The following is a 26,925-nucleotide window of genomic DNA, read 5'->3' as shown; positions in this document are numbered from 1 at the left end:
TGCCAGATACATTTTTAGTAACTTTCAGATGCTAAAGTGAGTTAATGTTACTACCTGGTTTGGAATTTCTGTGTATAATGAGTATAGTGAATCTCTTACATCCTGTTCTGTTTTTTTTTTTTACTGTTTTGTTCCTGGAGAGAGAACCATCATTTTGCATTTGGTAACCATCCTAATGGCTGCATACAATTAAAACCTGGGATTTTCTATCCCAACTGTGAAATAAGTAGGGCTTATTAGAAATTCAGGGTACTGTTAGTTGGGTTTTTGTTTAGCCCTCTGGTTTTTTTCTGCATACCTAGGAATGCGACATTCGGGAGAAGATTAACTTTGAAACCCGCATGCGAGAGGGCATCTGTAAACTGCTTGCAGTGAGCACGCAAAAAGACCAGCTCTTGCAAGCGGTGAAGAATCTGATGGTTTGCAATGCCCGCATACGTGCGTACAGGACACAGCTGCAGAGCCAAACAGAAGAGCCGGTCTCGGGCAGGACCGAAGAACAGTGAGTATCAGCTCAAATGTGGGTGGAGCAGTGTGAAGCAGGCTTTTGCTCACAAGAATTCTTAGCAGCCTGTTTAGGAAAGTGGGTTTAAAGCCTTCCTTTTGCCCAAACATGCATTACTGCTGCCTTAAAACATTACTTTATAAGACCATTCCAGCCTCTTCTTTTTGCTTTAGGAAATTACATACAAGTCATATTTTTCTGTGTAGATCTTATTTTTGACATTAAACTGTAATTCACCGTCTGAGTATCAGGTAACATAACAGACATCTTTTCTTGATTGCCTTCAGCATATAAAAAGGTGCCTAACCTATTCTGGAGGAACAAAACTATCCAAGTCAGAACACACCCATTTCTACTGTTCCTGCCGCCTGTTGTTATGAAGGTCCCTTTAATGATGGCATCATCGCGGTTAATTGGTACCCTCTGCTGGCCTCTTCTGTTAACTACAGCAAAGGAATGAAATGCAACCGTGAAGATGAAGAAAAATCAGTTTAGTTGAAAATATTCTCACGTAGTAACTCTTGAATGAGCTAAAGCATACATGGTTTATTTGAATAATGTAATAATTTTTTTCCCAGTGGAATATATTTTGGGTGCAATGTTCAGAATCATGGTGGAGAGATGCTATTCCACTTTAACGAAGTTGTAGATTGCAATTTAGCAACTCTTCGAGCATATGCTTAGCTCCAGTTAATTTATCTATATGAACAGTCTTGCTGCTTTCTGGTTTCAGAAATGTGATCTTTCAGGAGAAGTTCATTGATGGAAATAACTGCATTTTCTGACTATGGCAAGTATTCCTGTGAAAGCTGATTTTTGGAAGGCAGCACTTACAGTGTGTGGTGTTCTGCAATTACTGCAGCTGTATTGCTTTTTCCTACTAAGATGAAGACCTTCTAGTGATTCATCTTTTATTTATGTTGAACTGCTGATTTTTGATGTCAGTGACCACAGAATGGTGATGGCACTCATCCAGAACAGGGCAGAGGTACTTGGAGATGTCTCTGAACAGCTGTATTGTTTTCTTACAGTCATAGCTGTATGGCTATGTGTGTTGATCTGTGTCTGTCATGCTCAGAGCTCTTTCTTAAGGGGTCATTGGAGTTGTCGGTGGAGGTCATTAGAAGAGATCCACGCTATAGAGTTATTTCTCTACATTCAGATCATGGCTTTGGTAGTTGATAGTGCATTTGCAGTTCTTCTCTCAGTATTTGCTCAAGACTGGAACTTGGTTAAAGCCTAATCCAGATAAGGCGATGATGGCTGAGAAAGAAAATTCCAGGGTTTTCAAGTGAATTTTGTCCCTTTTTCTTGTCTGTAACCTGTGAGTTCTGAAGATACTATAACTGCCTCTGGAAGTCAGGACATTGGTAGCAGCTAGAAATTTTCATTTCACCTTATTTGGTTAGGAGCAACGGCAGGTCTAAGGAGAGCACTCTATTTTTACTCGTTATCTATTGTTTGATTCAATTGATTGTTTTGATTCAATTTAAGGTCGACCTGGAGATCTACGCTCTGGCTCTTAGCAAACTGCCTGCCTGCATGTAAATGTTACCAATGCAATATTTTATAATTGGTCTATATTAATAGAGGAGGTGGCAATGCTCTAACCAATAATAGAAATGATAAATTAAGTTGCTTATTCATTGGTATGTATGGAAGGGGAAAAGTTGCTAATGTATTTGATTCTGTTGGAGATGGAAAAGAGAAAGGAGATGAATCTGCTTGTCTTTTAATACCGAGGTTAAATAAGCTTTGGAGTAAAACCTAGGGAATTAAGAAAATTGATGGCGTACCTTCCTTCCAGATTATCCTCCAGAATCTAATGACTCATATCTTAAACCAGAGACACCAAATTTAACTTTAAAGAAAAGCATTTGAAATGAGCTATGATATGAAAATCCTGACACTTTTTAATATTTAAAGGGTTGAGTTTCAGAAGTCTAAATGCACAGATCTCAAACCTCAATTTTTCTTTTCTTCTTTTTGGCAGGTCTTTAGAAAATGGGGCACAAGACTGGGTGGCCTGCAGAGCAAAGGTTGCTATATCAGGTAAGCGGCTGGGTAGTCATCTAATTATAGGAGCTACTTGGCCTTACTGGACAGTAACTTGTAATACAAATTATACAAACAAGATGGAATTTTTAAAGTGTGTATGTTGTTCAGGGGCATAAATCCTCCTGTTCCCTCCAAAAGGAAGGACGAGGTGTGTGCTTTTAAGTCAGTCATGTACTTTTGAAGATGCCACACAGTGTTTTCATTTTACTTTTGGAGACTTTCACAGTGGGAAATGTGTTGTTTTTTTTTTTTTTCTGTTTGTCACGAAACGCTGGATACATTTCAAAAGTAAACAAGTGTAAATGTGCCCATAACATTTTTTCCCTCCACAAAGACAAACTTTGATGTGATCATGCAGGTTATATCTAACAAATTGAGGGCAGAATTGTAACTAGTATGCAAATGTTATTTAGTTAATGAAGATTACGTTACTACAGCAAAGTTATAGTGGTATAGCTTCAGTGCAAGTGAATAACAAGAATATTTTATTTCCATAGGCTGGTATGCTGTTTCCTAGCCTTTTCTCAGGCTTAAGCCCTATGAATTTACCATTTTGTTTGCCTGTGCCAATAGCGGATGTTACTCTGCTCAGCATTCCTGTAGTTGTTCATTGTGGCTGTTCCACCAGCTTTGCTAACCGATCTCTTTGTGCTCCCTGACCTGCTTCATTAAAAATAAACAGCAGAGAAGGGCTCACTACTTAAACTATTTTAAGTTAATTCAGCTTATTTTGTCATAATCTTGAAGCAAGGTAGCTTCTAGTAGAAGAAGAGTGCTGAGCACATGGTTCAATAATGTTTTCTGCCAGCACAACTGTTTGCAGGATCTGTATCTGTCTTTCTCCCTTATGGTAGTTGGATGAAAGCATCTGTTTGCCTGTCTGTGCTGTGGTTGCACCTTTCTTTGGGTTTATAGAGTTATCTGTAGTGAAGACTTTAGGATCATATAATACACTGGTTATCTTTAGAAAACCAGAATTGTGTAAGGACTCTATTTTTAGTATGAAAAAATTAGTTTAGAATATGAAACATTTTGCTAGTTTCTTTTGATGGGACAAGAGAACAGAAGGGTGAAACACACCACTTTCGATCCCGTGCCCTCTGTTAATGATTCTGTCCTGTTACTAATATCATGGTTCTCAGACTGGAGGCTGTGGTCCTCAGAAGGGTGACATAGGTGGAGGCAAAGAAGAGAAAGAGGCCTAGACCTCTTCACTGTGAATTCAAGACTGTGAGGGCTGGGATGCTGCCGTGCCTCTCCCCTCTTCAGGTACTCTTGTCAGGAAGCCAAGCCAGATCCACTTTACAGCAGGAAAGCCTAAATGTTCTTCTTGGCCTCTGCTGAGAGATTTATGCTTTCTATAGATTGTGTATTATTAACTCTTTGTTTTCCACTGTGTGTGCCTGAGAAGCAGAGAGCTGGGAGAGAAGTAGTTGTGCGGACAGGCTTGTTTGTGCTCGGCAGCCTCTGGGCAAGATACATGATTGGGAGATCTTGAAATGACAGTAATACATGCCTCCCTGGTTCCTCCCTGCGTTGTCCTCTGACCCGTTACACCGTGTCCAGGTACCATGCCAAATCAGGTCCTGTCTGCTTCCACAGCTGCAGTACCTTCTCCTCTGGAATGTCCCATTATTCTTCCCTTGTCTTTCCCGATCCCTGTGTAGCGAATTGGGCATGCTGCATTTCTTCTCTCTTGCACCTTCAGTGGATTTGCAACTGGAGTTGCCCCATGTGTTTGGGAAGGCAGAGGCACGTGCGTGTGTGTGCACGTGCCTGTCTTGTTGAGAATGTGGTTGTCGTGACTGAATTGTCTGGGAGAGGATGGAAGTGAGAAGTGAGTGGAAGTCCATGTAATATGGCAGGGCATGTCATTTAAGGATTGAAGATACAGAGTGGATTTTTTATGGGAAAGTAATCCATCCACTCATAAATATATTAGCGTCTCACATGGTTAGTACATGCCAGCAGCTTAGACTATTACCAGAAAAAAGTGCGATCATGTGGCCAGCGCCAGAAGTTCACAAACAGCTCTGCAGGAGTACTGAGGAATGTACTCCTACAGACAGTAACTGTGTCGGATACTGTGTGGGGTGTGCAGTCCATAATCCACAGTTTTTCACACTTCCATTATTTTTACTCATTTATCCCCCACATGTGTGAAAAAATTCTGTGATTTACGTTATCAATCAGTTATCTTCTCAGAAGACAATACGTTAAATGTTGATCGCAAAGCATAATCATAATTTAAAGTAATTTTATAAAGGAATCATTGGCTTTAAATCTGATTAATTGTAGCGCTTGAATGTATCCAGTTTGAATGCACAGATTTACAGCTAGTGGCAACTGAAATGAAGGTGTGTGAAAATTGATCTTTGTTTTTGATAAATGGCAGCTCTTTCAATCTGAGAATGAATTGAAAACTGATTTACAAGTATCACATTAAACTTGTTCAAGCGATTGACTATCTATATCCTGATGATTTTCTGACTACGGTGTAAATTTTTCAGCTAGTGTGCTATTGGAAGTGGCATACAGAAGTAATCTTTAATTTAGTGCTCTAATTGTTAGCAAGACCTATTGAGTGCGTTAAAATTGTCATTCAGAGTTTGCTATGATTGAAGATGAAAAACGGCTTTTACTGTAGCTCTGTTTTCAGATATTTATGTAAATTTGAGACCTTTGTCTCTTAGGTAAGAGACATTCTGTGCTTTGTCTCTGAGACGAATATATATATATTTAAAGCTTGAGAGAGACTTCTGTAGCTCTTTTAATGAAACTATTTCTGTTTCCTTCTTTTAAAGAACTAGCTATCTGTAGAAATGCTTACGATGCAAACGCATCTTTAGGAGTGAAAGGCAGTTTCAGCATGTGGTGATTTATTGATTTTTGGGAAGCTGTGGCAGGCTAAAGCTGCACTGTTGAAAATTCATTAGTTTTCGTGAACCCTTAAGTAGATGAATTTGCAAGTTTCAAAACTGAAATAGCATGTATAATAACACATCCCATAATATAATCAAAGTTTGCTTAAATTTGAATTTTTCATTTAATGTAACTTTTGAAAAAACTTCTGTAACTGAAGCAGAGTAACTATATGCGGTTTCGCTTAAACCAACAAGAAGCTCTGTGGGTAAAACCCTGTAGGAATATATGACAATCTGTTGCCAAAATACCACTTCTGCTTTGCATCTTAGCCTACTGTATGCGGATTTTTCCATCAGCCTCATGCGAAGAACAACACTGCAGTCAGCAAAGCTCCTTTGTAATAGCCTTGGAAGATTTTTATCGAAAGACGGTTGAGATAGTGCTGTTCACTGCTGCCATCATGTGTCACTTAATATATTGCATATACTTTTAAACCGCACTGAGAAACCAGCTTTGGCTTTGTAAAGCCCCCACTGCATTTGCCTTTTAACAAGGGACTAATAGGAAATGTTACGTCTCAGCCTGAGTCCTTGGAACCGGAGGAAAATGTTTCTCAGTACTGTGTTGGATTAAGTAGATAAAGTGGAAAATTTGTGAAAGAAAATACTTTACTAATACTAAAATGACAGGCATGACTTAAAATAATGGTTCTGTAATTGCCTCTCTACTATGATTTTGAATTAGAAAGATATTGCTGAGTTTAAAAAAAAAAATCTCGAAACTCTTTTTGTGCCAGCTAAGGCAATTCTGACTGGGAATGTGATTATAAGTGCTGTTTTCTCTGTGGTTAGCAAAACAAGACTTAAGTGTTTGTAGTATAAGTATCCCAGTCTTTCCATCGAAACAGGAAGTTTTTCTTCTTGCAGTTGGATGAGTGGTTCCCAGCACAAAGCAAGCAGAGTTTCAGTTTACATCTGTGCATAACAATGGACTCAGAACCTTGGAGTTCTGAGAATACCTCTTAGAACTACGTCACACAGCCACTCTGAAATGTACTCTCAGGTGCTTTCATATGATATTTAAAATATTCTTTATCTTGGCATAATTTCCAAAAGAAAATGACACTTCAGGTTGAACTAATTGATGAAGTTTCTGTTGATATGGATAATAAAATTGAAATAGTTATGCTGTTCATTGGGTAGGAGGTTGTGTTACCTCCAGAACATCAGGAAAAGAAACAAACTTTTTGTAATGTTTTGATCACAGATCTACAGTATTGCCTATGACTTAATTTTCCTACCTTTTTTCCCCCTCCTTTAGGTATTCGAATACCATTAATGTGGAAAGACTCTGATCACTTCAGCAATAAAGAAAGTATGTAAGGTGTAATGAACTACTCGGATCAGCAATTGCTTATGTGCGTAAATTTAAACTGGGTGGGAAAGTCCATACTCATTTCAACCCGTTCTTTGACCTTTCACTAGGTCCGTATTTTACTTCGTTTGTTGCATAGTTGCTCTTAACTTGAGGCTGTTGGTTGTAGCAAGTTGAGTAGTCCCAAGTCCCATGGTTTTGTGTGTTTAAATTCTGGTCTCTAAAAAGTCCTCCTGAGGAGAAATTCCAGAGGAAGCAACAGAAAATTGTTATTAAATGGATAACTGAGAAACTTGTAATTAAACACGTTGTTCTATGTATTGTCTACACGTGAGAGCGTTTATCAGAGGGTGTTTCCAGTGAGAAATTTAAATGCCTGTTGTCTGTTGGTGTTGTGTGTCTTATCAGATAGTCTTCAAGTACATGTGTTTTGCTGTGCCATGGAGATTACTCCTAAATCGGATCCAGCTGTCACCTGGCATTGATTTCACTTTGATTTTTCTATAGGGTCAGAGGGGCTAAGCGTGGCAAAATAGTCTAATCCTGGGTAGTACATTCATAAAATTATACAGGCTTTGGATCAAATGTTAGGATGTTGTGTGTGTTTTGTTTTCTTTTTTTCTTAAAATCAGTTTACCTTTTTTCTACAAAATTTTTTACAAAAATGATGTTGTTACTAACATTTCTGAAGTTGCTAGCACCCAATTATCCCCACTCCCCTTGAACAGAAGTAGGTATTTTTACCTCTGTGAACATTGTTCTACCTATACAGCAGCTTTGCTAGTTCAATTATCATAAAATCCTACGATGAAGACTTATTGTGGGAAGAATTTGAGGGCAATTCCTTAGAGATCCAAATTACCATTTGTTCTCTTTTGTTTACGGGAAGCATTTAGACTTGTGACGTATGTTATGGCTAATAAACCGTTTCTTTGGCTCCCTCCAGGATCACAGCGCTATGCGGTTTTTTGTTTGTTCAGGATGGGAGCTGAGGTTTTTGATACCGAGGTGGCTATCGTGGATAAAGCAATAACAGATATCTGTTTTGAAAATGTAACCATATTGTGAGTATAATTTATTTCTGTGGAATACAGCGCAAGTATTGCTGTTCCCTTTTGAAAGGGCATGTGTTTATGACTAAGGTTGGCTGAGGGCCACCAAGTTTTTCCGTGCCCAAAGGGAGCAATCTAAGTCCTGTTGATTTCAGTGGATGGTGGATCCCCACCTCTGGAAGGTTGTTTATGTGCTTCGCGATGCCCATTGTAGATGTGCCACTTGAACTGTACTTCTTTTCATTTTTGCCATGCTGAAGCATTTTTCTTTATATAAAGAGATAAACAAGCCTCAAGACGGAAATTAAATTGCTGAAACCTAAAAGCACTCTGAAAGTATAGAAATGTTGCACTCAGCTTTTTAAGTATTATTCTGTATGGCAGGCTGCGGTCTCTTTCCACACCTTGTGTTCTGTTAAACCTATATGAGCATGTGCTACAGCCACGGTGCTTATAGTTGAAGAATACTAGACAGGAAATTATTCACTTACCTTTAAAAGCAACCTGAAAAAGAGTAGAAGGGTGTTCTCATGTACTTTTTTTGTTGTTTTATAATTTTTAAGAGTGTCCTGAGAGACTTCTTTTATTTCCCCCTGCTTTATTTTTTATATTAGCAATTTAGATTCAGTCTCCTGAGGAAGAGTGACTGGAAAGCTAGAACTACTGAAAACTTTAAATGAAGATCCTGAAAACTGAGTGCTTGAGAGGGAGCAGATCTTTAAACCAGATTTTAAACTCTTCTAATCGCCTGTTCAAGTTAAGAGTGGGAGCAAAGGTTCAGATCTGCCTCTTCAAAGATACAAGACTTGACCATTATAATTTTCTGCTGAAATACTGCAACAAAAGCAGCTAAGGCACTCTAACTTACCTTGTATCCCTCAGGATAACGAAAGACTCTTTATGAAAGCCTTTGGAATGATATTGGTATGGGCGTGAGTGTAATGCCGTGATCTGTGCCTTAAAGATGAGGTTAGGCTTCCGGTTCGATGACTAAGCTTGAAGACAGGATAGAAGTAGAACTGAAAGAGAAAGTATTGGCTGCGGACAGAAGACGACAGCAGCAGGTAGTAAAGTTATGGCTGACAAATTCTGTTGGTTTTAAGTGAGGCAGAATTTTTCAGTAATGCGAAGGGGATGGGCTGCAATTAAGATACCTTTAAAACAGTTCAGTCTGGTTTAGTGCCAGAGGCATGGAGAGGTTTTCAATCATGTGATTTTTGCGTAACAGTAGAGGGCGGATTTAAGTGTGTTTGAATGTCTTGTCTGTGTATTTCCATAACACAGGCTTTTTTTTCAGTTTTTAACATAAACGTTGAATTTCCTGTTTGCAGTTGTTTATGGTCTAATTATAACATCCATCTCATTACTTCAACACTAAGTTACTGCTGCGTACTCTAGTCTTTAATTCCGTATTAATGTATGTCTTTGCCTGAATCTTATGGCATTCCTTCCTGTGATTAGAAATATACGTTATTTAATCTATAGAGCAGCAGCAGCAGTCCTTGGCTGTACACTCGGTTTATTAACAAATGCTCTGAAATTTTCTCCTCCCCCCTTCAGTGATGAAGCAAGACCAGATTTCCAGGTGAAGGTTGAAGTGTATAGCTGCTGTACAGAGGAGTCTTTATGTGTAACGAACACTCCTAAGAAACTTGCAAAGAAGCTTAAAACATCCCTCAGCAAAGCTACAGGGAAGAAACTCAAAGCTGCACTAGAAGACGACAGCACTGAAGCCCTTTTGCCCGCTGACCCGGTCATTCAGTAAGCCTTACCTATTGATGCTCTAGTTTTACCATTTAGAACAGAAATAAACCAAATATATTGTAAATTTTTGAAAAATTGCCAAGAAAGTGATTATTTCTGCAACTACTTTACATTTTAAATAGGAAGTGAGAAAGTAGGTGTGAATTCCAACCACGCCGCTCAGCCCTGGGGCCTGGTTCTGAGCTGGAAACACAGGAGGAGGCTTTATCTCTCTGCTCTACAGCTAGCTAGCTGGTACACCCACTGTTACTGGCAAACTGGAACAGTTTGATCTCTGGAGGAAATCAAGCTTGTACGATCGGTCGGTCTGTTGCCTCTGACGTTTACCCCCCCTTCTCCCTTTCCCATTTACTCCCTTCCCCATGTTATTTTTGCTCATTCTTGACAGGCAAGTAGAGACATCTAAAAGTTACGAGTTGTGTGGAATAAAACAGTGTGGACTGTAGGCAGGAGAAACCTCGCTGGTACCCTCTCCCCTAGGGTGGCTGCCCGAGCCGTGCAGTGCCTGGGGTACCTGCTGTGTTCCTGGGGTCGTTCCACTTTGCTGGCTTTTGCGTAACACTCCGGACTGTCAAAGGCACTTTACATTACAGTCTGATTCACAGGAGTCGTCTTAATTGACTTTAGCCCAGAACCTTTTAAAATGACTCACTAGTTTTCAGTGTTCATAGAAATAAGTGCTGTTCCCAGTAATTTAGCTGTTTTCCTTTTAAATATGATCTTAAGTCTTTCATGGATTTTCAGATGAATTTAACTGCCTTCTAATATTTCGCAACTACTTCAATTTCACTGGGATTTCAGCAGGCCAAGTGCCTAAATTGTAAATACTAATAATATTGATTTTTTTCTAAGAAAGCAATTTTTCCAAGGAATTACTTTTTTTTTGGAGGCCGAATAGTAAAGAATCGATGCCTGGTTCTTGCCAGGTAGTATGTATGAGTCTCACTTCATATATCTATTTGCCTGGATTTTAGAAGGAAACATTCAAGCATGTTCTATCTTTGTCAAACTGATATTACTGTATACTGCTATTACTGTTTCAATCAAAAATACACGTCCCAGAAACCTCCACAGAGCAAAGCAAATTCTATCACTAACTTTCCAGCGTGTTCCACCTAATGACAATGTATTTTTCCATCTGCATCATCTCAGGTGGTGGTGCTTTCCCCAAGCTCCAGCTGGGCGATGACAACTCTGTCGTTAGATGTAGTTTGCTTCAGATATAACCACTAGCTTATTTGCTGGCCACGATCACTTGAATATAGATTGCCTGTCTTTAAAGGAAGAAGCATCAGTAGACAATTGAAACAGCTGCCTCCTCCCTTGGGTTTTGCTTTTGGTTTCTCAAGTCAGTTTGTATTTTGCTTTCCTCCATCTTGAAGATTGTTTCTTCTACTGCAAATAAGCCTCTCACAATAATGTGTTTAATGATGGCTTGGCTAGGTGATTAAAAAAGATTCTTGGAAAGAAATAGGCAGAAGATAAGTTGTCCAATTTTTTTTATAGCTCCCCGTAGGATTTATATTAGTAAGACCTTGGTATGTAGCCCTTATAAAGGGGAAGAGATTACAAGAGATATTTCAAGTATTCCCAGCAGTTTTACCAGTCTGGCAGGTGAAATTAAACTGCAACAAAGAGGGGGTCTTTCTATATTATACAAACACCTTTTCTCTTTAGATTTCATTTGTACAGGCCTTTTCCTTTTCAGAGCACACATGGGCAAAGTTCTGTTCTCCCAAAACTCTGTGATCCCTCTGCGTCAAACTTCTTGGCTTAGAAATCTCCCTGGTTACTGAGGAAAGTGTAAACCTTGTAACTTCTTGCAAAAGCTTAGTGATAAAGTGCTTTTAATGGTTGATTAGGTTGGTTCACCTCAGTTACACTGATATTCTCTCTACTTTTAATTATCTCTCTTTTCTATACAGTCTTTTGGCTGCTTAATTTTTCCGTTCTAGCTTAATTTTTCTGTATGTATTTGTCATAGGAGGAAAATGTTTAGTGCCGTTATATTATTGAATTCCAGAGTAACTAGGTTGTCTTTGGCTAAATCATGGGAGAGACTCCCTGAAGTGCATGTTTATTCACTTGCAGAGCTGGCCTGTACACGGAGTTGTTGTTACTGCCTTTTATGTGTTGTCCTCCGCTGGGCTGGGGGCACAGCTTCCGTCTGCTGGGTTTGAATCGGCAAATTCACAGGGATGCTTTGCTGAAGTACGTAGTCTAATCCAATGGCCTCGCTCTTACGGCTGGGTTCTGTGTAGTACCTGAAGGTTATATTTGTTTTTACCTTCTATTATTATTAAAGATCTCATTGAAAGGTGAGCATATTAGATAGTTTTTTGTTTTGGTTTTCTTTTTTTTTTTTTTTTACTCAAATCCTCCACTCTACATATCTGGAAGAGTGAACTCGGATTAAGATTTCTAACCCTGGGATTAATACTTGGGAACAGATTCTGGAATCTGAGATGGTAGTTAATATGCATTGATCGAAAGGGTGATATAGCTACGCCTTCCCACACTGGTGTCTGTGTGGCAACGTTGATGCCTCTGTCTCTTGATCACTGAACAGATATAAAGATGAGCCTTTGCCACCGGCGTGTGGTGGAGATGAGGTGATTTTTTTTTAAATAGAGTTATTACATGGAAAAAATACTACAGATATGCAAAGTAGTGAATAAGATGCAGCAAGTTATTACATGGAAAAATACTATAGATATGCAAAATACTGAATGAGATGCAGCAGGCAGATTAGTCTTCGTTATACGAAAAGACTGCCATTTAAGGCTGTTGGCTGCTTCTGAGAAATGAAGAGGCAAAACGTAGTCAACAATCCTGATTAGCCAGTTAAATGTGAAAAATATTTGCAGATAAAACTTTTCTAATTTATATTGCAGCTGGCTGAAAGGAATGACTGTTATATTTTAGAATGAAAATGTTACTGTGAAGCATATTTTGAAAGTGAAGTAGCTATTTTTTTTGGCAAGGTTGTTGTAATTAGTCATGCTTTAGAAAAAAAGTAACTTTAAAATCAGCACAAGTTTTATCCATGAGAAGAAACTGAACTTTTTTGGTACAGTTTAAGCAGAAGGGTGATGTATTGCTCAACTACATGGCAACACATAATCGGTGGAGAATCTTTTGTTAGGAGCATTCTAGCAGGGAATATGCACAAATGCTGACGAGTTTTTGTTCAGATTGCCCTCTTGAAGTATTTCACAGCAGTGTTTTTTTTCACTCAGAATGTTGCATCATATTTAATTTTCTCTTTATTCCCTCGGGACAGCTATGGAACAGGCCTCCCTGCGACCAAACTCGCTACTTTTCCTCCTCCTCTTTCAGTAGGGTTAAGGCTAGGTAGGCATCTGCCTAGCTCCTCTGCAGAGCCAAAGATTTTAAAACCCTGTGTTCTCACTGCACTATTAGGAAAAATAACGTTAAAAAATTATGATAGAAAGCTGTTTTTTAGTGTGGATGGTTCAGTTGTGACTTCTCGCCTTTTACACCACTGAGCTGTCTCATGCTGTACTGAAGATATTTTAAGGATCTTATACTAGATCCTGTTAGGGAGAGTAGTTAGTGATTTTGAGGGGTTTGTTGTTTTGTGAACTTTGTTTAAACTGCCATTAGCCAGGTGGAATTCTTACTGCGTTGCTGGACTGTAAATCTGTTACTCGGTCTGAAGAGTATTTGGGGAAAAAGGTTAAACATGTTCCGAATTTATACTAGTTTATTCCAAGAATTGCATTCCACATGCACTGTGCTGAATTGTAAATGTGATTTCTTTTTTCCCTAGGCAAAATCCAAAACAAAGACATAACATTGTGAAACCTGTGAGCACAATGAGTGAAAGAGGCCTTTATGCTACAAAAGTGTAGGATTTCTGCACAGACTTCTGCATGTGAAGAACCAAACTATTAGATACTAATAAAAAATACAAATATAAGCAACTGTTTTGTAAACTCTGCACAGGCAAAGCTAAAGAGCAGAGCAACATGGAGGAGCACTATAAAGCCTTTTAATTTTTAACCTGCATTTTCAGATAAAGTTTATGTCATCAGTTGTTCTATTAACTATAGCAATTTTTGAACCCATTACCAAATGTAGTTGATTTAGGCCTAGGAATAAAAGGTGTAAAATTATTAGAAGTTACTTGTCTGGCTAGAGCAGAGAGATGCTTTGAGCATCCTCTGGGTGATGAGAGGTTGGATAGCACAGCCCTTACGCCTGGGTTTGGCTGCCACTGGCTCAGCAGTGGGCGTGAGCCCAGCTCACAGGCAGCAGCCACAGGAGAGGACTCCCAGCTGGCAAGTCCAAGACAAGTGGCTATGGAAAGAGCCACCTCATGGGGCCACGTGGCGTTGCCTGGAAGTTGTGGGGTGCGAAGGACCTGTAGTTATGCACAAGGTGGAGGCAGGAGGCAGATATAGGAAGCGAATGAACAGGCTGTGGGACGGTGGTTTACAAGGAAAACCAGAGATACAGGAGTTTGGTGGGAAGAGGTTGAAGGGTGGCAATCTGTGGTCATTGACAGGTGATGCCTTGCACCTTGGCATTCCCTTGTACCCAGATGTGTTCTCAGGCATGTCTAGACTCTCTTTAATTACTTGCCCAAGCAACATGAAGCCGTAGTGTCTTAAATGTGCCTTTTCTTTCATGTTTAGTGGAGCAAAGTACAGTTTGCTAGCCTACACTACTCTGGGGCTGGAGAGTGCTGAGGACAATTTCAGGACCCACAACCTCACCATTACAGCAAATGGTAAGTACATATGGTACCAATTTAAGGAAATAAAACCCCGGTAACATTTTGCATTTCTCTCTCTTGTAAACTAAAGAGCTTAGAGAGATTATTTTTCTTGATTCTTAATATGGAACAACTTTAATAGAATATTTAATGGCTCTAAAACAGGCATCTGTACACAGCTGAATAAACTATAAGTTGAGTTAAATTTCAAGTTCAGATGAAAATGTTATTCTTTGGGGAGTTTCTTCTGTCATTTGCATCTAGGTCTTATGTGAGGTGTAGCTCTATACAAATTATTTCCCCTTTCTCACAACCAGGGAAGGGTATCAGAATGAAGCAGCTTTTTCCTTTGTAGTCAGAAGGGAAGTAGAAAAATAGCTTTGATTCAGCGAGGTTGTTTGAGGCTCAGGTTTAACACAAGACGTAAGCATGTGAGTTTGCAATTTGCCTTGGTCGCGGTACTTCAGCTCTGGGACAGCACAAGTTGGCAGCAGTCAGCCTACTGCATGCTAACACGGGGACTGTGATTGTGCTGCAGCTGAAGGTAAAGTTTTAAGGAGCAGGAGTACAGTTTTTGATACTTCACCCATTTATTTTCTGAAAGGGTAGTCCCTTCCGTAAGTCACCCCTAACTGTTATCTTAAGACGTGGGACTTGCACTGTATTTCATTGTGGCTTCTGGGAACTTTATCTTTGACTTGGGTAAGCTTGACCTCAAAGAGAATTTCATTCTTTACACTTCACTAATTCTGAATAAATGCAGATTTGAAGATTTATGGGGCATTTGTTTCTTGAAGGGTATATATCAAATGTCTTTGATATTTGTAAGCCTTTCTTTATTAGTACTTTATACTCTTTCTTCTTCAAATTCCTATTTCTGTCATAAATTTACATAACTGAGTTTAGTGAGAAATCACATACCTGGATATTTTGCTTCAGCACAAGTAGTTCTAAAACACGACCAAAGACAGAACCATGTCAATGGAATGTTGTATTGCCTGCTTCTAATTACAGGAGAGAGAGCCTATTACATAGGAAAGCTGAGCGAGGAGCGATATTACAATTCATTAGAAATCCTCAGAATCCTAAATGCTTTCCTAGTGCTGAAAACAGAAGTAGATATAAATTAAAAGTCTTAAAAAAACATCTGAAGCAAAGTGTAAATGTAACTGTGCCCCATGATGGATGGGGAGGGCTCAGGGATCCTACTTAGATAGGGTGGCCAGTGTATCTTTCAGAAGTTTTTAGCTGTTCTTGCAGAACAGTATCTCCATTTTTACTTGAAAATCTTCTGGAAGTTTCTTTTTTAATTGAAAAAGCTCACTGAAGACTAAATCACTTTTAGCCTAATCCTACAGGGTGAAATCTCTTTCTTTAAATCTGAGCAATGCTTGTTTACACTCATGACCTTAATGTAAAAATGGATGAAGAAAGCTAAACTATACATACAGTGCAAATGTTTGGAACTAAGTGTTTGTCTTTGCCTGTTTTTTTTCCCCCAGAGGAATCCTCTTTTTGGCTTCCCCTGTATGGAAACATGTGTTGCCGTTTAGTTGCTCAGCCTTCCTGCATGGCTAGGGATATGATGGCAGGATTTCTTAATCAGCAGGTAAGAAGACCTTGCCCGTGTTTACATCCTCCTCTGTTAACAGCTGTCACTGAGAGTCAATTGTTGAAACATTCACTTTTACCTGAAGTGGTTTCTTGAGAACTGTTATTTTTCACCTGTTCTGCCTAGAGCAAGGGGAAGATTCTATCTCACAGTACCTTTAAGTGTGAAGAAATAAATGTTCCCTTGGTGTGCTTATCAATAAAATTCTCTAGGCTGTTTCATAAAGATCAAGGATAGTTGTTTCAAAATTGTTTTAGACTGGAACTTGATAGTGGCAGCCCCAATATTCCCGTGGCTCTCATCGTGCTAGCTCCTATCCCGGCGTGGTGAATCTGACTGGTGAACTAAACTGTATTTAAACTCAGCCCTTCAAAAATGATCCATTCGAACAGAGTTTACTTCTCTAGGTTGATTCATTGGACAGCAAGGCAAACAAGAAGGTGATAGCGGAGGGCCAGAGGAGCTGGGTTGTTAGGAGTGCTGAATTACAGGTTTTAAACCGGTTCTGAAATGGTAATACGCTTATGAAAGCTGTTGGCAAATTCCTTTGAGAAAGAGGAAATTCTAGACAAATGTCTTTGTCTGACATTTGTTGAATGCACCGAAGAGTATTTCCAGAGTGAGATTCTCTATTTCTCTTATTGTGTAATTGCTGTAGCTAGTAAAGGTGGTTTCCTTTTTATGCTAGACACCAGTTCTAGATTTCTTTCTGTGTGACCCAGCAGATTCTGTGTCCTTAGTGTGGCGTGGCAATAAACCTGTGAAAACTGTAAACCACCAAGAGACATTAAAGTATTGCTAACATTTAAAACATCAGTGGCTCTGAAATGTTCTGCAACAGAAAGTATTTGTTTCGGGAAAGAATTCCGCGTGGCTAAGGTTTGATCGCACAGGGCTGATCTGTGTACGCCTTGTAATAAACTCTTAATTTGTCGTTTAAAATTGACAATTTCTGACTGTTTCTTCCCTTTAGCAAGTGATAGGAACTCTAACCAGCTGGAGGAGGCTGTATTGCGTACTAAGGGGTGGCAAGCTCTTCTGTTACTACTCACCAGAAGAAATCGAGGCTAAGCTGGAGCCAGCATTGACAGTTTCCATCAACAAGGTAAAACTCTTTGTATGGTATTTTTTGTTTTGTTTGTTTTGTTTGTTTTTGATTTTGGGAAGGGTTTTTTTTGTTTTTAAGACACGAGGGCTCTAAGCTGCCGGTATGCAGAATGCTGTATAGGTAGCACGTGGGTCAGATAGGGTTCAGTGAAATTTGCAGTGGCTGAATTTTTAGCAAGGACATTACATTTCTTAGCTGTGGACTTAAGTTTCTTCCATTGCCATTAGGCTGTTTAACAGAGGTTAAAAGGAGGATGGTTTTCTTTAGGAAAGGTGAGAACTTGTTATGTGACAGTTCTGTAAGACAGCCCTTGGAAATGTCTTGCTTACAGTCCCCTGGCAATGCTCGGTTAGACTTCTGTCCTCAAACGAGGTGGAATTTTAACAAAAGCTTTTTTGTTGTTGTGTGTTATTTGGCAGCAGTCTTAATTAGGAGGAGAGCTGGAAAATTGTTCAAAATATTTTAGTGCCTTAAAATAAGCTGCTTTTCTTAATACTGGTTTTGTACAGGGCACAATAACTTTGGAAGTTCTGTTCTCTAGGATGACATTATTGCTGCTTTTCATACCCTGATTGGAATGGCTAGGTTTAAAATACGAAGCTAAAATGTTACTTACTATTTGGCTAAAGAAACATCAAGTATTTCATTTGAAGTAATATTTAAGTGTTTAATTTAGGAGTGCTATTGGAAGGACTTTCTAGAACGGCAAGCCAGCATGCTTTCAAAACCTGGTTTTGGTGCAGTCATCAAGAGTTAGTATCACGTACGGATGAGCAGAGGAATTTAGCTGGATTCAGCTTCCATAAGTAGACAGACATGTTTTGAAACTGCGTTAAGCACAGGTCGATCTGGATTCCGCTGCTGTACTGCTGTGAACGCTGGATGCCAGCAGTAATCCGGCAAGAAGCATTCCTCCCGGCCGGTCGCTTGTTCAGGCTGCTGTTCGGGCAGGCATTAGGGCAGCTGACTGATGAATTGGACAAAGGAACTGATGTGGGTTAAAATTAGCTCATTTTGGGGCAGGAGGAGTGCTGGCTTCAGCTGTGGTTCCCTTTAATAAGTTCTCGTATCCAGTTCACTACGCGGTTACACAAAAGCATAAGAGGGTCTAGGCTACGATTGGGAATGCGTAGGGATGTAGAGCAATAAAGAACTGCTGCGTACAACAGCAATACCAGCTTTTGGTGGCTTTAAAGTTTCTGGGAAGCACGACTGTGTTCTCACTTAGAGTGAGACTTGTGTATAAATCAAACATTTAAGCTGCGTATAGCAATGTGACCTGTTTGGTTAGGACTTCGTTTTTAACGTGCTGAGATTTAAATAGATTCCTTAATTAAAAACACCTTTTTGCTAGTGCTGTATCTTTTAACGAAGCCATTTTTTTCTGCCAATTGTTCATGCATTTACATTAAATGTGTGGACTGTGATATATTTTTAAGCAGGTTCACTTGCTTACCTCTTCAGTCACTTTTAACTGCACTAGTCAGCTTTTCCCATAATTCTGTTTTCAAGCTGTTCACAATATCCGTGAAGAAATGATAAACTTTAGTCAATTATAGTATTACTAAATTCATATTCGAAAATGTGACAGTATTACTTTAAAAACTCATCGGGCTACCTCCTATCTTTCCTTGCAGGACTCTGTTTTGCTCTATATCCTAGTTTTCTTTTCCTTTTAAACTAACCATATTCTGCTGAGGTGTTTTGCTCCTCCAAATCACCAGCACACTGGGAACCTGCTGGGAGACTGTAGGTTTGCAGGGTATCCTTAAAGCCAACATGTGGAAGGTACTTGTGTCTTACACCATTTTACAGAAAGGTCAGACTGGTGGAGAACGTGACTGTGAATCCTTCAAGAATTTAAATTAAAACGAGAAAAAAGATTGCAATTTAAACCGTATTTGAATATGTTACCACTTAAACAGTTTCTCTTCAAAATAACAATGCCTGCAGATATTTTTTGATTCCTTTGTTGTGAAATTTCTCCTATTTCTCTGGAATAAATGAAAGCAAACTAATCATACGGGCTTGTCTGCTATGTGTTGTTATAGAAACAGCCATTTCAAAATGAAAGTTGAGATTGAACATCAACTCTAGACCTTCTAACTAAAAATCTCTTCTGGTTGCATATGTGGCACTTTCACTTGTAATATGAAGCTGATCCTTTACATATAATTGAAAGATACTTTCTGAAAAGTAATGAAATCATCTGGATTTATGAGAAACTCTCTGGCAAATATTCACCCTGATAGCCCTTATTTCCCATTCCCTCTGAATCGAGACTTGAAGAAGCCATTAAGACCAGCAAAGTCATTACTTCAACTTCAGATGACTTCACCGCTACTGCTGTTGAGCAAGAATGGTTCTGCAGTTCCTATTATGCAAGTGCTACTATTATTGTTCCAGCTAAATGTGATTATAACATATTATATTGCACAACTAAGTAGGAAAAGAGAAATGATGTTTTCTGTAGCAAAGAAAATTTGCCAGAATCCAATTTGAACAAGAAATATTCCTCATGGGCTGGTTCCTGAATTTTTTTCAAGTTTTCTTTAGTCTGAAATGAATAATAAAGGCCTGGGCTATGCCTGATAACTTGGCAAATCAGTGCTTGTGCCAGCGGTTCACGTCAGTTGCTCGATACGTGGAGTACTATGTCCTGCTCATAGATCTTAAAACTTTGTCCGTGCCATGTATGCCTGAAGCTTGGGGAATTCTGGGATGTCTCTTCCAATTAATGCAGGCCTGTGATTTCCTTCCTGGCATGTTTTGCCAGTGCAGCCTTTGCTCTGATGTCACACAGCAGGCACAGACCTACCTCTGTGCTCACGCTGGTGGTTGAGGTGAACAGGACGAGGAACAAGAATTTGCAGCCGTGGGTTTGGGGTTCATAGACTGGTCGCTAAAGAGCATGGCAGGAGTGAAAGGACAAAATCAAGCTGGCGTTTCTGCAGATGGTTACCTTGAATGAGAGCTCCTGGTGGAACATCTCCTCTGGGCTAGGTCTGGTAGAGAAACTCGCTGGAAAATATAGTGATGGCTACAGTAGCGTAACTTCAAGGGAACCGTGCAGTATTTTTAGGGAACCAGGGCATTCATCCTTGGACTGGAGCAGAAGGATATTGGTATGAGTTCTGGACCATGGGAACATTTAAGGAGCCAGCAACACAAGCAATATCCTCTGTGTGCAACAGGGAGCTCCAGCAGTGGTGAAACAAGAGCAGCCCTGAAAACACCGATGGTCTCTGCAGCCAGGACTTTGTTCCACTGGCTAGCTTAGACAAGCCTTCATACATGTGACAATTTTTTGGAAAAGCACAGACTAGATAGCTAAACTGCCGTGGAAATCCTCATACTGCTCTTCCATCGTATACTTACATGTTGTACTTGCCGTTCGGTGGCCACAAGGCTGTTCCGTTGATTCAAGTTCACAAAACGATGAAGATGGAAAGAGGAAATATTCGTAGCTGACCTGGTGAATTTGGTCATGTGCATTAATGCATTTGAAAGCCATAATTTTGAATTTAACTGTATTTCCCTGTTTGCCTAAAACAGTCCCCCATGGAAATTATTAACATTACAGCAGAAACCCACACTCGAACAGAGATTGTATTTTGTTTCCAGTGTCGTGGTGATGTTTATTTTTTGATACTAAAAACATGGAGGAAGTTTGTTATATGTGATTTCATTTGTTTAATCTTAAAGTAGATACACACAGAACTGGATCTTAGGTTATTCAGTATTTTTCTCGAGGATTCTAATTTTTTTTGATGTCTCAAAACGATCTTTATAACTGGTGTTCCTCTGTGTGTCAGGATTAGCTTAGCAGGAAAATGTCGTGCCTCAGCAATAAAAAAGTTCTCTATTTGCTTGTTTTTGTTTTCTAAAACTAAAGCTTTTTTCTAAAACTGAAGCTCTTTCTAAAGCTTGGTAAATTCATCAGCCCTTTACTGTAATGGCATCTTGCATCACTCGTTAAATATTCAAGCATCAGATACAGATTGTTGCTTGAGGATTTATCTCCTTCGAATAATACCATAGTTGTGAGAAAAAACCTGCATCAAACATTGTTAAATAAACTTGTGTGTATGGTATGCTTGGAGTTCTTACCTGTCAAATGTTAATCTAGTTCCTCTAATTTTTTTGCTGGTATCTATGGTTACCTGAGTTAATGGGATATAGAGCACTTATGGATGAATTACTTCATCTCCTATTTTTAGACAAGAATTTAAATGAGCATATCCATCAGATATGCTACAAGCAGCTGTTGGTATTTCAAATGGTTACTTCAGTAATGCATTGAAAATCTGCGGAATGTTCTGTAGGATAATTTCTGGTTTTCTGAGTATCGAAACTAGGCTCCTCGCCATGGGACCCCATGTGTAAACTTAATTTCTGTAAGTGGATGTTTAACATCTTTAGCAGATGTTTGACATTTGGTTGAGTTGTGTAAAAAGGAGCATGGTTGAACTGTCCCCACAGTATTTGGAGAAATGACCCGAGGCCACCTTTCTGATCAGAATCACTGTCCATCCAGATAGGAGGTGTTCAAACACAACGCTGGCTCTGGTTGGTGGCCTCCTTCAAAACCTGGGGCTTTCCCTATGCCAGGGGCCACCCTTGTGTGGCAGGAGGACACTGCATGGTCTTATCGTGTCTTAGGTGGCCCCATGTCCTGCCAGGCTCTGGGGCTGGCCAGCTCTAGGGTGCTGGCTGGCTCCCTGGTGCCGAAACTCACCGTCCCATCAGGATTTGGGGTTTTGCTGCTCTCCTGGCAGGGTCCTTCTCGGAGCGTTGTGGTAATGGGCCATTGCTCATTCAGTCAGGTTGAATCGTTTATGCAAAGATATTTCCAGGGTTTCTGCTTTTACTTTTGTAAATAAAGCAATGTTAATTAGTTTAATTTGTTCATCATGTTGCGATGAGCAGCTACGTGACCATTTGCGTTCCAGAAACATTTTCACTTGTGTTTTATCAGACTTATACTAAAATCTTTCAGTATTTTTTACACATAAAAAATTAATTCGCTCAGAGCTAAGTGCTTTTTTTTATTGTAGTAATGCTATAACAAAGGAACCAGGTACTATGAATATACCACTGGATCTAGTCTAGATGATAAAAATCAGTTGAAATACATCCCCAAACAGAAGGTGGAACCTTGGCCGTAACAGTGTTGCTGTGTAATCTGAGAGCTTTTCTAACATTAGCTGAAGAGATTTGATAGACTTGTCATATACTCCTCATGTATTTTGTTTCTGTGTCGCTCTCCCTAATTAAGCCAAAACTAAAATGTCTATTTTGAAATGACAAATGGGATTTTTTATATTTGAAAAATATAAACACAGTAATTCAGAACTAAACTGTAATAGTTGTGCTCTATTCTCTTGTTTTTCATGTTTTATGCCATTTAAATAGTTTTATGAGAAAATATTTTTATAAGCAGTTCTTTACATTAGTTCCTTTTTTATTAATCGGAAATTAATCTGGATTAGGTAAAAAGCCAAATGATACCTCTCTTACATTGTCGTTAGCCATAAGGTGACACCAGTGTGGAGCTGAAGCAATAACTCATTCCCAGAGTTTGTTGTTCCTAGGAAACCAGAATTCGAGCTGTGGATAAGGACTCCAAGGGAAGAACTAATAACTTCTCGGTTATCAACCTCGTGTCTGGAGAGGCTGTGACGCGACTTTTTGCTACTGACAGTAGGGACGAACTTCACAAGTGGATGGAGGCTTTCTGGCAGCACTTTTATGATCTGAGTAAGTAACCAGGGAGTGTTGGCAGCGTGCCCTCCAAGTGGGATGTTATGTAACATCAAAGGGATCTTTGGATCCAGTTTGGATCGGAATTCCCTCGTAAGCCTTTGTTTGCAACACTGAGAAGAAAAATGTTCTTTGGATAATACTGGGTGGTGGTCTAAGCCATCAGAAGCACGTAGCTGACTAAACCCAAGTCTGTGTGTTCAGTCTGGGTTTTTGCAGGAAACTGAAAACAGAAGATGTCCATCAATCTCGAAAGAACTTGGACTGTTTTAGCAGTAGTCGAGAATTTTTTCTGAGGATTGCTGAATTCTCACCATCTCTTCCTCCTCTGCCCAGGCATCCTACCACTGGTGTGTTGGTTTTGTGAGATTCTGCAAGTTACTGGGCATGGAAGCCGTAGTGGGAAGGGGTGAGGATGCTGGATTCACGTGGGGCCTTGACTAGGATGCAGATCCAGCTGGCCCTTGCCAGTAGGCACATGTATGTGGGATTTCCTTGCTCAGCAGTACTATGGATGAATTCAAGTGCAATATGTTACAATAGGATTACTTGACTGTTGGTAATTTCAAGGTTTTGGTACCCCTTGTCACACGGCAATATGCTCACCTGGCCACGCTCCAATCCAGTCATGCGAATACACGCTGCTTATGTGAAGCTGGTAAAAGCTGTTCCTGTGGCTCTGTAACAGATGATATAAGTGAGAGGGCAAATCGATACCCTGATCCTTCAGCTAACTGCTGGAACAATACTTGCATGTTCTTACATGAGAGAAGAAACCCATTTATTGGTGTAAACCAGCAGTGAAGTAGTGCTTGTTAAACACCAACTATTTATTATAAGAACTAGGTAGGTGAATTTGTCTTCGTCTTTCTCCTCTGCTTTAGTAGTTGGACTCACAGGTTTATTAGGAGTAGAGGACAACCGTCAGCTATTGTGCTATTATTGACAAGGTAGAGTTGGTTCCTGGTAGTCACTCTTATCAGGCCAGAAAACAGAACCAGGTCAATTAATGAACTACGAGTCTTTAGTCACAGGGCACACCAATAAAATCAGCGAATTGAGGTTGTGGTAACTTGGTATTGTAGTTCATGTTTCTAGCTCTGATTTACAATGAGGAAAGGCTCTATCAATTAAAGAAACACACCAAGCAAAAACTAGGGCATCCTCTCTAAATTAGCCATGGAGTGGGGTTAAAGAGCTACTACTTATTCATTATAGATAGAATACCCATGGATTTTTTGAGACATTTTCCTTAGGTTCAGAAAAAATGGGTCACTTGGCATTTAAATGCCTTTTTTCTTCCCTGGTTCTAAAATTCTCTTAAAATTAATGTGCTCAGAAAACTTGGAATGATTGGTATGAACTAAGTAATTTTACTGTGTCTTGTTTTCCTTAAGGTCAAAATCTATTAATAGAAAAAGAGGTTTCCTTGTCTGCTAACGGATAAAAGGCAAGTTATCCTCTATTCGAGACAGACCATTCCTTTACTGTAGCACTGTAACATAGTTGTATAACATCCAGCTTGCAGTATTTTGGAGGTTGTCCCCGATAACTTCATGGAGCTTCCCTAACCTTAAATTACTACTTTTTTTCTTTTTAGGTTTTTTTCCTGATGAATTTATTCTGTGTTTGGGATTTGAAGGCAGATTATGATATTTAACCTTCATAGCGTAACAATATTGGTGGGATGCTTAAATTAAAGGTAGTAGCTTATAACCTTTGTGAGAAGAGAATGACCACAGAGCTGAAAATATAAATGCGCCCTGAGCTTTACTGCTAAACAAAAGTAAATACTTATTGTTTAACATTGCTTTGGACGCAGTTTCCTAACACAACCTAATAACTTCAATTTTTTTTCAAGCTGAAGTGTCTAAGTTCCAGTCATTGTTCTCTTTTCTCTCTCAGGCCAGTGGAAACATTGTTGTGAAGAACTTATGAAAATTGAGATTATGTCACCACGGAAACCACCTTTGTTCTTGACAAAAGCAGCGACCTCCGTCTACCACGATATGAGTGAGTGGGATTTGTCTTTTCAAGTTGCAGGGTAACAGAAACAACATTGTCTGTATTCAGATGGCTTCTGGTGTCGATGTGGAAACACTGAGTTTTTCAAGGACAATTCAGACAATGAAAGAGCAGCATAATTGCATACCAAGGAGTTCATAGGAAATCTGAATTTGTAATAGCACAAGTAATGAATACATTTTTATACCGTGAGCCAAAAAAATCTGCAAGCTGAACTGTAACTAGAGAGCCTGAACACATTCAAAAAAGCTGTCACTAGAAATAAGCACTCATCCTAAGAGCAGCGCAGAGCTCAGGAAATTTAAAGGTAAAACGGTTCAGCCTCCAAACCAATAATGACTTTAACTAGTTGTTTGAAGTCAATTTGCTGTTCTTAAAGCTATTTAAAGGCTCATCTGACATAACTTACCTAATTGTTTGGTCTTTAGTAATGAAGCTGAAAAATAGCCTTGGAAAATCTAGCTAGCCTGTATTTGAGACTTGTATTTTTACAGGGCAAAATGGTATGCAGCAGGATTATTTTAATAGTTTCATTACAGAAATAATATTTACAGACTAGAAAAAGTAGGTCACTTTGTTTTAATGGATCCGATGCCGTACTGGCTGAGAAACACTGTACAACTGTAAATGCCCGCCTGCTTGCTGCTTGCGATGGGAGCTGTGAAGATGCTCGAAATGCCGTGTGGGTCACCAAGTCACCGTGCATCAGAGCACTGAACAGTGAAGAGTCCCAGCTAAGCTGTGAATGCAGAGCGGAAAGGCAGTAAATCAACTACTTAGAGGTTTTATGAAGGTAACACAGTAACTAATTCTACTGATACGCAAGTACATCACTGAGCAGCAGAACACAAACTCTGTTTCACTCTTTGATATGCCAGCAATTTTTTCCTGCTTCTTTATAGTATTCATAGGTAAAACCCTGTTTAAAAACGTGTGGAAATTCATTAATATGTTACCTGCAATAGAAGAGATATTGCTGCTGTTTGAGGCCAATATTACTGCAGTATAGAGAGAAAAAACTCAATATGAAGGTTAAGAAACGGGGCAAGACAATCTTAAAGCACAGAAAAAAAAATGATATATGAGAAGATGTCCCATCTTCTGCAGGTTAGAAGCACAAGGATATTGCGTCACAGAATTTCATGGGCCTTCTGTGAAACAAAATTTTCAAAGCACTGTACAAGAAAATATGTTTAATATCTAATACATATAGGTTTCACAGTAGTACTTCTTCTTTCTATTTTTACTCAAAGATATATCAATGCCTACCCCATTGCCTCAATGGCAGCTGTTGGGAAAACAGTTCCCTCCTGTCACCTCAGTTCTCTCTTTGAAAGCCCATGTAATCTTTTCCATTTCATCCACTAATACTCCTAATAGTGGCCCAGACTTCACGAGGCAGTTAATGCCGTTTTGTATTCTGAAGAGTAATAACAAAATAGGCAGCAGTAAAATCACTGGTAGCATTTTAATCCGAGTTAATTGCTGTCCCTTAAAATTACAGGCATTGATTCTCCAGTGAAACATGAGGGTTTAGCTGATATCATACAACGAAAAATCGAAGAGACTGATGGCGAGTACCTGCTAGGCCAGCAAAAAGAGTCTGCGTCTTCTCTATGGGCCTCACTCTTCGATGGATCTCATGAGATGGTTGTTCAGAAAAACACGCCTCTGGGCCCAGAACGAGATACCGCTAGCCCTAATGACAGCAGAGGAAAGAAAAGAAGAGCTCCACCTCCACCCTCTGACAAGTCACCATGCGGTGCGAAAGCGCAAGTGACCACAGAGCAGCTGGGTAAGGAAAACTGGGACCAGTCTGACTGCCCCTCTGCTACTAGTTCTTTGTTTGATTCGAAGGTGTCTGCAAGAACGCAGCAGTTGCAGACACCCGTTGCTGCTCCTCGCAAAATTGGTCCTTGTAGAAAAAGCAGTTTGTCTGGCCATGGGAATCCCATTTCACTGATTAACAAGACCGGGTCTGAAACCAAACCAGTACCAGCCCCTAGGCGGAAATGCATCACAGAGATGCTGCACCCTAGGTCCTGGTTGCAGCCGTAG

General features: G+C 39.6%; 1 protein-coding gene across 1 annotated transcript; it reads left to right on the top strand.

The window, feature by feature from the left end:
* The first annotated feature begins 308 nt into the window (after window positions 1-308).
* Window positions 309-26,925, top strand: RTKN2 (rhotekin 2). The gene is made up of 11 exons (XM_010138054.1): window positions 309-502; window positions 2,499-2,557; window positions 6,749-6,802; window positions 7,749-7,866; window positions 9,415-9,615; window positions 14,280-14,374; window positions 15,862-15,968; window positions 16,945-17,076; window positions 22,674-22,839; window positions 24,748-24,855; window positions 26,372-26,925. The coding sequence occupies exons 1-11, from the start codon at window positions 342-344 to the stop codon at window positions 26,923-26,925; spliced, it is 1,755 nt and encodes a 584-aa protein (XP_010136356.1). The 5' UTR covers window positions 309-341.

Source organism: Buceros rhinoceros, unplaced genomic scaffold, assembly GCF_000710305.1.
Source record: "Buceros rhinoceros silvestris isolate BGI_N320 unplaced genomic scaffold, ASM71030v1 scaffold16716, whole genome shotgun sequence".
Classification (NCBI taxonomy): Eukaryota; Metazoa; Chordata; class Aves; order Bucerotiformes; family Bucerotidae; genus Buceros; species Buceros rhinoceros.
Note: the sequence above shows the minus strand (reverse complement) of the source record. Positions and strands in the feature narration are given on the sequence as shown.